Source organism: Perca flavescens, chromosome 18 (assembly GCF_004354835.1).
Source record: "Perca flavescens isolate YP-PL-M2 chromosome 18, PFLA_1.0, whole genome shotgun sequence".
Taxonomy (NCBI): domain Eukaryota; kingdom Metazoa; phylum Chordata; class Actinopteri; order Perciformes; family Percidae; genus Perca; species Perca flavescens.
Genome location: NC_041348.1, coordinates 17,698,917 through 17,710,091, shown reverse-complemented (window position 1 = coordinate 17,710,091; position 11,175 = coordinate 17,698,917). Strand labels below are relative to the sequence as shown.

Here is an 11,175-nt window from a genome sequence, read left to right as displayed (position 1 = left end):
AATCCTTTATGTGAAAATCTGTTTTCTGATGTGAAATACCTTCAGAGCCCCACAAGGTTCTCTTTGATAAACAGGGTGCAGGGGTCAGACTGGAAGAGTTACTTCAGAAGTATGCATAGCATTTTTGAAAGCAAACCAGAAGAGGAGAAGAAAATCTGCACACAGGAGGCGAACACTGTGATCGAAGCTGCACAAGTTCTGCTTTCAGAAAAAAGTGGAAGCTTTGAGGAATATTTAGACAAGGGAGGTGCATTTGCTTTTGATTACACTTTTAGCTCACAAGTATCTGACGTCATCCAGGATCAAATGAGACTCACATTTCAACAGTGTTGGAAGGAGATGGTGCAGGACAAATATGCTGAGATCATCAGGGAGAAGCTGACTGAAGACTTCAATCAATGTGCCGTCCATGTTTTTATCAAAGATATTGTAAAGTTCACAAAAGAATACTTAGAAATTGGAAGGATGCAGTTTTCAGAAGAAGCCCCACAAGTTGTCTGATAACTAAACTCTTTGCCAAGATGATGAGAAAGCTACTGTAAGACTAAATATTTCACACATTTGGTATGCATTTGAAGTGAAATGAATGACGCCAAACTTTTACATCATACATACTATTTGCATTATGTCAAAATGCTTTGTCTTTATTAGTTTCCTCAGTAGAGCTACAGTTGCACACAGAGGAAGGGCATCAGGTAGCGTTAGTCCACATGTCCACATCTTTCACTGTATCTTTACTTACAAAATATCACAAATGGTGTATTACAATTATACTGGAGTGGAGTTTTTACATATATGCTCATATATTTGTTGATAATTACATGTGGCGACGATGTCCCACATTAACACATGTTGCCCCAGCCCCCCATGCTTGTTATAAGCATATTAAAGCATATTTGGTAACAATCTGTACAGTCTTGATACAATACACCGTCATAAAAACAACCTTGAGCTACGATTATGGTTAGATGACTGTGTGGTTTGGGGCTGTGCCTTTTAATAATAAATACTAGCAGGATTAAAGATGATTATGCTTTTTTTATGGATGCACATCTGCACTTGTGTCAGCAGAGGGAGCTATGTGCCATTACTTCCATCTGCATTCATAATGTGCAACTTAACATGCTGCATAGGTAGTTTATTATGTATTTTTTCATAGAGATGTCAATACTGACACGTTAAATCGAAAGCCACGCCGCTACAAAGAGGGAGATCATGTATACTGAAGGTCTTGAGGAGTGATTCTGTCTTGAGCGATTCTCTCTTACAATAAGTTTAGAAGAAATGCTCATGATTATCTTCTCTTTGTAAAATTAGATGTACTGTGAAATACACCTGTGCATTACAATCAATGGTATCACATATAAGGGACTGTAATCATTGAATGTTGGAGTTTGGGAAATGTTTAAAGGGTCAGTTCATCCGAATCACAATTCACATACATATCCGTTTCATTTTGAGATATTGCTGCTCAGACTGAGCCGCCCTATTACAGCTAAGATGACTGCATGTTTGAGTGTTGTGCTAAATTAATTGACATCCTTTGATAACCTATAAAAAATAGCAAAGTGCTTTACTGGATACAGTTTGAATCATCTACCAAACATACAAAATACTGATCACATTGAGGTCTGTGGATTATTAAGTAACCGGCACATTGTTTGTTCTGTAAAGAGACTAGAGTAAAAATAAATTTTCATTCACCTCCACTGCATGCAATGCAAGTAAATAGGCCTACCCCTTGTGAGTGTGAAAATATATAGTTGTTGTTTTTCTTATTAATGTGAACTGACCCTTTAAGTACACTTGCTACTCCATGGTGTTACGTTTGACTTTGAAGGGTGCTGTTGTGATTCTTGTGTGTGTCCATCATTCTTTGGCAACTTGTCCATATTAATATGAAAATGACAAATATTGAAATAAAAATAACTCAGGGAAATAAAGTCTGACCATTACTGTTATTTGTTACTGGTTTATGTTACAGTATCAGTCACTTAATGCCCCTGCACTGGCATGGTAGACAGACAAAAAATAAGTTTTTTCAGTTGTTGCAGTTTTTCATACCAAGAGTTCTGTGTGTCTAATCACAGTACTACTCTTTAACAAACTGCATTCAGTCCATCGATTGCTGTGAGTGAACGCACAGTATCTGTGCAGTTCTGGTTAAGATCTCCATTTCTTTTGTGGCGCCCACATATTTGTCCCAGAGCATTGCACTGAAGGCACTGCACTGTGTGTGTAGGCTGCAGCAACATCTGCATCCAGAGCATCAATTGGCTTTCTGCAGACACTAGTCTCTTAGGAGAGTTTAATCGGTATGATTTGAGATGCTGGTTAGGTCTTCTAGGCCAGGATTAGGTTGTTCCAGGCCTCAGCTTTGGAGCCAGAAGACCCACCGTGGCCCCCAGGGGACATCTTGAGAGGAATGGTCCCACTTTGAGTTGTCATGTAGGCTGGCAAGGCTGAAATCTAGAAGGACAGAGAAGAAAAGGGTGAGAAGGCCCATATGGGAAGATGCTATGTAATCAGTCCTATGTGGGTGTTCCTTCCACTTTACATTGAGATCAAAAATAAAAAAATAGGGACATTTATCTTTTCCTTTTCTGGTCCCATTATTTGGCATGTGGGAGTGCAAAACAGGACTCCATATTGTAGAATTTGGGTAATAATAATCATGTCTAAGCAGTAGTTTAACTCATGTCTGTTCCAGGTGATACACTTTTCTGGGCTTATTAGACTGTTCTAGCTAAATTTAATTAGCCCTTTTTGTCATCACAACCAAAAACTAATTTTGGAAGTAAAAATTCTCTAAAATTCAACTAAAAAGGTGTTCAACCTGTGCATGTGCACTGTGTTGTGTGTACAAGCTGTGAGTGTCCGGCTCCGTCTTTATCTGGCGAGGCTCCTCTGTGGTGTTGGAGGCCCGGGGAGTGCTGCTTGGCGTGACCGTAGTCCCCTCACTGCCTGGGGTCCCTGTGGAGCACCAGAGCTGAGGTCATTACACATTTACAGAAGGCATGCACATGTTACTGGCCCTAATTAGTAAGTCTTAGCTATGCCCTAGTCTCGCATTGCCAGACCTTCCGCCACAGAGCTGCGGAGGAGCGGAGGAGGGTCTTGCGAAACGTGCTCTGGTTTATTGCCATTTCTTTAAACCAATCACAATCATCTCGGGCAGTGCTAAGTGCCGCAACGGCACCTCTGCAAAATAGCCTCGAGAAGGAACTTATTTGGGTTGAACATGTGTACGTTCAAATGTTGTTTTAGTCGTGCAACAGAAAACTCAGATTGGACAGCTAGTCTAGCTAGCTGTCTGGATTTACCCTGCAGGGATCTGAGGAGCAAGTTAACCATAGTCCTCATAAATCCAGTTTAAAGTTTAAAATGCCAACACAAAGAAAACGGAAGGTAACGGACATCTGACCGAAATGAAAGAAATCCGACAGAATTTCCGGCGGTACCTGAACAATCCCAGAAGTGGAACATCATGGATATGGACTAGCTATGCCCCCTGCTTATCTAATAACTATACCTACATACATAAATACACAAACGTAAGTGATGTGGTTTTGAAGCTAACCAGTTTGGGACTTGTTGAGGTTCTTGGGTTTGCGTTTACGGGTCTGGATCCCCTCTTTCTTCATAGCCAGGGGTCGTGGTACCTGTCAGGACACAAAGACAAAGGAATCAGTCAACAACAGCAGACTGAAGTAAGATAAGTGTAGCATCCGTGGAGGAATGGTGGAAATGTTCTTTTAGAAAGGTGAGGTCAACATTCAGAGATGCAAAGGAAAAAGGAGATGGCAGAAAAGTTTCTCTTGTCCTCAAAACTTGCCAATTTTTTTCTACTAATTTCTGAAGATACATTTTTAAAGTCTCTGGGAATGATCAGTTCAAGTAAAAAAATATGTTTTCAACTGGCTATATACAAGATTTCAGCATTATCTGAGATCCCCTTCTCCGTTCTTTCCCTCTCTCTCACCCCATGGAGTTTCATGTAGAGGCCACAGGCATTGCAGACCGGCTCTCCCTCTGCGTTTCGTCGCCACAGGGTGGTAGTGGTGGTGTGACAGTTGGTGCAGGACAGGCCCACCCTCCTCGAGGCAGACTGTAGCATATAACATGTCAGAGCCATCATTTTAAAAAGGAGAAAAAGAAAATACGTTCATTTTACACGGCAATAGTTAACATCCATGTAACACACCGTATTACTTCACTGTATGGTACAGAGTACAAAAGTGCTCTGCTGTCACCCACCAGTCGTCTTTGAGGTTTGATGAGAGGTCTGTTGATGCCGTTCATCTTGTGGTACAGTCCGCAGGCATTGCACAGGTAGTGGCCGGTACCATCCCGCCTCCAGAGGGGGGTCGACATCGCCCCGCAGTTCACACACTCTCGCCCCTCAGCAAAGTCATCAAACAGGTCTGTAGGAGGATGACAAGAAATAAATATGATACGCTAAAACATCAGTTTTTCTTTTCCCTTAAGCCTGATCTGGATCAAACAGTAATTTGCTTCTGTCATGTAAAAACGGTGGGTTATTTTTTAACATCAGCTCAAAGATCATATAATACTATTGTATATGAGCTAGAATACCTTCTCTAACTCTCAAAACTGCACAGGATGAACTAAAAAAAATCCATCCTGGTCAAGTTGAAGCCACAGCTATTTTTCTGAGAAGTTATTATTTTACTATTTAATAGTGTTTTGGCAATAACTTGGTAAATCTGATGATGACAATTCAGTATCCATTGTCAGCCATGGCAAAGAAAATTAAATAGACCTTAGATAATTTCCACGTGTTACACATATTCAGCTCGTATTACAGACCAAACCGAGCTAATTTCTATGATTCCTAGATAAATTAACATCCAGTTGAGTTTATGCCACTAACAATCCTTCCACTCTGCACTTCCCTGCACTGTCAAACACTGATTATCAAATGCAGTGACATCTCTACACCAGCAGGAGGAGCGGGCTACAGTTTCACAGGCCCACACCAGCAGCATGGAATCCCTCCTTATCTTGCAGCTCCCCGTGAGATAAAGAGCCAGCTGGAAATAGAGACGGAATAGAGCTTCATCATATTCAAATAGAGACTCCATGTCTATCACATCCCTTTCTCCCTCTCTCTCAGCTAGCATGACATCTCATAAATATAATCCTCACTCATCTCACCTCTCTCATGTTGCACAGAACAGAGAACCACTTTAAGCCATTCAGGCTAAAGAGGCATCAATCTGTGGTATGATGATGTGACAGCACAGGCTACAGTATTTATCAGCTGCTATGAGCTTATGCTGAGAATAGATTGAGGCAATGTGAAAACATCAACATATTAACAACAAAAAGCCACATTTAAATCAGATCATATTGTTGTTTTTAACTGTACGTTTCACTGTGCATAATTACTTTTCTTAAGATAGCGTTAATCTGGCCTCCATCTGACTCTCCTCGCTGGAGAGTCTAACCGATACATGTGCAGGCCTCCTCCAAGGCTGAGAGCAAAACAGAGACAGCAGGGCAAGCTAACCTTGAGCCAGGCAGTTGTAGCCAACACAACACAGCAACACAAGACAATACACAAAAGAAACCCTGCAACGAGTCCATGTCTATCTAAACGGAGGTTCATTTTTTTCCAGCACTTTAAGAGGACATAGTTGAAAACAGCTGTGACTCATGTGAAGAAGAACTGTCTGCACAAGTTTTGAATTGTGTTTTTTTTGTTGTCACAGTGTTGGCAGTTTATGAGGGAATACAGTGGCAACATTTCAAAGTAGCAAAGTTTATATACTCAGCTTTATCTACAATTGTTTTTTTATTCTACATGAATATTTCTTTTGATGTTGGACCTTTTTACTCAATCTGACAGCTGTGGTCACTAATGCAAAACATATGATCAAAAGGTTAAGAAAATGTACTTAGCTAATAATAACAGAGGGGCCTTTCTCAATGGTGCAAAGTAATTAAGTACATTTACGCTAATCACTTAAATATTGTACTTAAGTACAAATTTAAGGGTACTTGTTCTTAACTTGAGGGTTAGGGTTAGGGGTTAACTTTATACTTAATATTGCACTTTTTACCCCACTACATTTATTTGACAGATGTAGTTACACATTATGTTTTACAGAAAAAAACACAAGATGAATCTATAAAACATGATGTATTTTTGTAAATGAAACAGTTTATGAAACAGTTTAAATTAGCTCCACCCAAGATTAAATTCTGTGTACACATTAAAGTATCTGTAATAATATTCTAATGATTACAGTTTTAGTACAGGAGTTTTACTTGTAATGGAGTATTTTTACATCTTGGTAATGTTACTTGTATTTAATTGTATCTTACTATTCTCTTGATATTTTATGCATTTTACATGCATTTCTTTTTTAAATATAATTTAGTAGATTTTTTTGATATTTTTCCACCGATGTTTACCCGAATGCTACGCAAACTGTAAAACTATGTGTGTGTATTATTTGCCAACATGATGCCATGCAAAGGAAGAGAAACTGTTAAAGTCATCAGTTGGCTTTTTGTTTAATAATACAGGCAGGGTCACAGGCTCCTTGTGTGAGGGAGACATGTTTAACTTTCATCACTGCTGGGGTCCTATCAGAATGATAATACAGATATAATGTAATGATGTTTATCGAAAAAATATATAATAAAAAAATAAAAATGTTGGCGCCCAGATAGCTCAGTTGGGGTGCCCATATATAGATGTTTACTCCTCGATGCAGCAGGCGCTGGTTTGACTCCAACCTGCGGCCCTTTGCTGCATGTCATTCCCCCTCTCTCTCCCCTTTCATTTCTTCAGCTGTCCTGTCAAAAATAAAGGCCGAAAATGCCCAAAGAATTATCTTAAAAAAAAAAAATTGTAGTCAGAGCAATGGTATAGCTGGTTACATTTAATACTTTTCCAATTGAATTAGATTACATGTATGAAAGAATGATAATATCAAGGCAGAACGTGACAAACATCTGATCTTAAAACCGTTTTATACGCCATTTATAATGTCACAGTAATTGGGCTGCTTCTCTGGAAAAATAAGACATAAATAAAAGTTGCATAAATAAAAGTTGCTAACTTAATTTAAGCAACTTTTAAATATAAAATATTTTTCTGTTATTATGTTCTAAAGTTCCTTAGTTAAGCTACATATTATGCTAATTATCACTGACAATGATCATTAAAGGAATTCTCATGTGATTGATTTCGTCTTTCATTGACTGAGAAGAAAAAGCCAATCACTTCACAGCTGAGGGAGTTTCCCCTTTCTCCTGCTCACAGAACAATAGAGAGACTTTCACTGCACGGCTGAATCCCACTTCACCAAACACTTGGATTTGATTTGATTTGATGTGATTGTAAAACAATGAGCTGAAGTTGTTACTGAAACGCCTATGAAGAAAAGCGGTGAGTAAACAGGTTCTATGTACTGTGAGTTGAGTGTGATTGTAATCAGATGAAGAGGTCAGTGGGGATCAATGCTGTTATCTGTCATACTGTTGTATAGCCGATCCTTTTCTTTCTTCATCACACAGTTAGAAGAGGTGGCCTTGTAGAGAACGTTTATAGGCCTGATAAATAATCAGAATCAGTCAATCAGCTCTACATCGCCTGCCTGCAGCTTGTTCCAAATGTAGCAGCATCACTCCTCGCTGGTATTAGGAAGAGAGGCCATATCTGCCATGTGCTGGCTACTAGTGAACTACAAAATTGATTTTAAGATTATTTTATTTGTTTTTAAAGAACTGCATGGACCGGTACAGGTTACGTTTTTTGAACTGATCATCCCCTATTTCACCTCCCGACCCCTCACATCTGGAGATCAATCACTGCTCGCCATTCCACGCGCACGCGTGTCTAATGAGGATCAGGCCCATCAGATTACAGTGTAAATTACATGCTAATGAAATGGGGATGTATTCATGAATGAATGAAAAGGTTTAGATGCCCATCACCCTCAAATGTAGATAATGGAAGAAACACAGGTCAAATAGACTCAACACTGATAATGTAGTGCACACAAGGTGCAAGTCATCAAAAAAATGACAACCTAAGCAAAATCAATCTGGAGCCTACACTGCAACCTCCTGTAGGCCAAATTAACATTCAGCACTGCAGGGACATAACGCTAGCAGGTTACAGTTATTCCTGACATAAAAGCTGTTTCAATGAAAAAAGGATCCACTATATCCTCACTAAAAGATTTGAGTCTTCAGCTGAGTCCTGTACTGCTGATCAGATCACACACACACACACACACACATACACACACACACACACACACACACACACACACACACACACACACACTTAAATTAAATAAAAATCTGACCTAAGTCAAACACAAATAATAAACTATAATCCCTATAAACTGTTTTATCAATGCCTGTATCCATTCAGGTTCAGTTATATCACTCCAATAATAGATTTCTTTGATTTATGAAAATAAACAAAACATGTTTGTTATATTGTGTGGCTATTAACTGCAGTCTTTAGGCTAACTGTCATTATACTCAATCTGGCTTGTTGGTTTGTTTTATTCATAAAGGAAATCATTATAAAATGAGGTTTAAATGGCCTCCTGAAATAAAAATGTAGCCTTTTATGTGGAATCCTTGTCTTTATTTTTCAATTCAAAATACATTGAATGAATTTCCCTCAATGACTTTGATTTTTTTTTTAAACGTTTTTCTTACTTTTAAAGGTGTAAAATGTCACTTCGAGGAACATTGACTAAGTAGCCTAAAGTGTAGGTCTAGTTAAAAAAAAAGTAATAAGACTCTAGGTCTAGGTCTATCTAACTAAAACGTGATAATGCAGCGATACAGAGAAGCAGCGATCAGTCTCACCTACCAACCTACAGGACTCGCAACAAACCACATAGGCCTAATCTCACACTTTAAGCAGGTTCAATTTACCGCTATTTTAGCGTGAAAGTAGCCAGACATAACATTATTGTGCCTAAATTTAAAGAAAAAAGTGCTTTCCATTTTATACTACCTGTCGTGCTGAGATTAGAAATTGTGTTACTTAATTTAAAGAAACCTTCTGCAGAGACTCGCCGCGTCTGCGTTGAATTTATCACAGTGACGATTGATCTCACGTGGCAGCCTAGCTTTCTAAAATCCGTTATTGTTTTTAGTTGCTGTGTTGTTTTAATAAAATACTTGTAAATAAAAACAAAAGCATGCACGCGCCCTGCTTCACTTAGCCTAAATTAAACGTTTTAGAAATGTTCGTTCTGCAGACATTTAATGAATAATTATATATATATATATATATATATATATATATATATATATATATATATATTTATATATATATTATATATATTCGTTTATATATGATTATATATATTCGTTTATATATATATATATATATATATATATATATATATATATATATATATATATATGATTCGTTTACCAGACTTTGGGTTAAATCTAGTCTTGTTATGTTGTATTACTGTTTTATAATATTGATTTATTTGTAATTTTAAATCATAATTTAAATTAGTGCAATCTGGTGTGTTTAGTGTGTTTTTTCAACTAATAGGCCTACTGCTTTAATGTTAATGGGTTTTAATTAAGAGATTATTTCTAATAGGCTATACATGCAAACGAAACAGTTTTTTGTAAGATTTGCGTATAAATATAGGCCCTAGCCTACATTTTTCTTTTTTAAGAGAATCCTGTTCTGTAAAAAAAAAAAAAACACATTGATTTTCCATAGCTCTTACAACCTTTCACCTCGTTCATGTTTTGTATGGCCATTAAGCTACTCTTCATTAATCGTTGACAGATAAATAAATAAAAGAGACATGCTTCTCTTGTTTTTCTCCCTGACAAGGAAGCTAATAGTTTGACATTATTTACATATCTCTCTGGATGACAGAATTTCATAAAACACATTGTATTGGGGAAAAAAATGTTCAGCATGACATTTGCACATAATATGTCAATGTTACCTTATTTTCCTCCTCACCTATGTTTGGATGCCGTGTTGGGCCGTGAGGAGCGCCGGTTTGGAGACCGTGGAGGACCGGGCTATCAAAGGGGGACGCCGGCCAAGTTCCACCCACGTTCGGGCTTATGTAGGTCGGGTAGGGGCTGTGATACGGCCCGCTGAGGCTCCGCGCGCCGTAGTGCTCCCTCCCGTTGGCAGAGATGTTTAACGGGCTGCTGTAAGAAGCCGTCTCCCGGACAGTGGCCACCCCGGAGGACAGAGGCGGGCTGGTGGAGAAGGCGAAGCGCGGAGACGCCGGGGAGTGGTTGTACGAGGGCACCGAGTCGGAGCACGGCTGAGCCCAGGCAGAGTGGCTCGACACGGGACTGCTCTGCTGCGACGCACCGGGCGTCTGGAGGTAGGGCAGCGCCGGGATCATGGGGGTGACGACCCGGGTGGTGGGCACATAAACCGGAGGGGTGCCCGCCGAGGCGTTGTGCAGAAATCCGGCCTCATAGGAAGAGGGTCCGTGGTTGGTTGTCATTATGCCCTGATACATGTCCTCTCCTTGAAGCTGTACATCCGTGTTGATAGAAGGAATAATGTTAGTGTGGATGCAGTCAGGCACAGGACTAGGAGTATTAACGCAAAATATAGGCTAGCCTATATAGTTTAATACAATCCGCAAAGCTCTCTCGTCCTTAATAAAATTAGATCTGCTAAGAAGTGAAGCAAGATTCAGAAAAATAAGAATAAAACTGAGAGAGGGGACATGAGAGAGGAGGAGGAGGAGGAGGAGTGAGAGACTTTTGTGATCAAGATCCAGCTGTTATCATCTCTCTCTCTCTCTCTCTCTCTCTCTCTCTCTCTCTCTCTCTCTCTCTCTCTCTCTCTCTCTCTTCAAGCCAAAAAAAAAATGTCAAAATGACTTCATAATGAAACCTAATAACTTTACAAAAATCCGACCAACCAAATTTTAGGATATTTTATTCTGGATCTGAAGTGACTTTGCTTTATAAATGGTAACCAGACTTAAAAAAAAGCAAAGCCTTTACAATGAATTGATCTCACTAGTAAATGTCCTCCCTGCTAAGTTCGATAAAACAGCGTTTTTGTTTGTGTTTTCTTTTTTGTAGATTGTGGTGATAATTTTAACACACAAAATGTGTGATTTAAATGAATAACGTTTTCAGTAGAGTTGTTGGTCTCTTCCC

General features: G+C 39.0%; 1 protein-coding gene across 1 annotated transcript; it reads right to left on the bottom strand.

The window, feature by feature from the left end:
• Positions 1 to 608: 608 nt before the first annotated feature.
• Positions 609 to 10,756, bottom strand: gata4 (GATA binding protein 4). The gene is made up of 6 exons (XM_028604925.1): positions 10,001 to 10,756; positions 4,258 to 4,424; positions 3,983 to 4,108; positions 3,581 to 3,662; positions 2,837 to 2,973; positions 609 to 2,469 (listed from the first exon to the last, which is right to left on the bottom strand). The coding sequence occupies exons 1-6, from the start codon at positions 10,518 to 10,520 to the stop codon at positions 2,344 to 2,346; spliced, it is 1,158 nt and encodes a 385-aa protein (XP_028460726.1). The 5' UTR covers positions 10,521 to 10,756; the 3' UTR covers positions 609 to 2,343.
• Between the last annotated feature and the right edge of the window lie 419 nt (positions 10,757 to 11,175).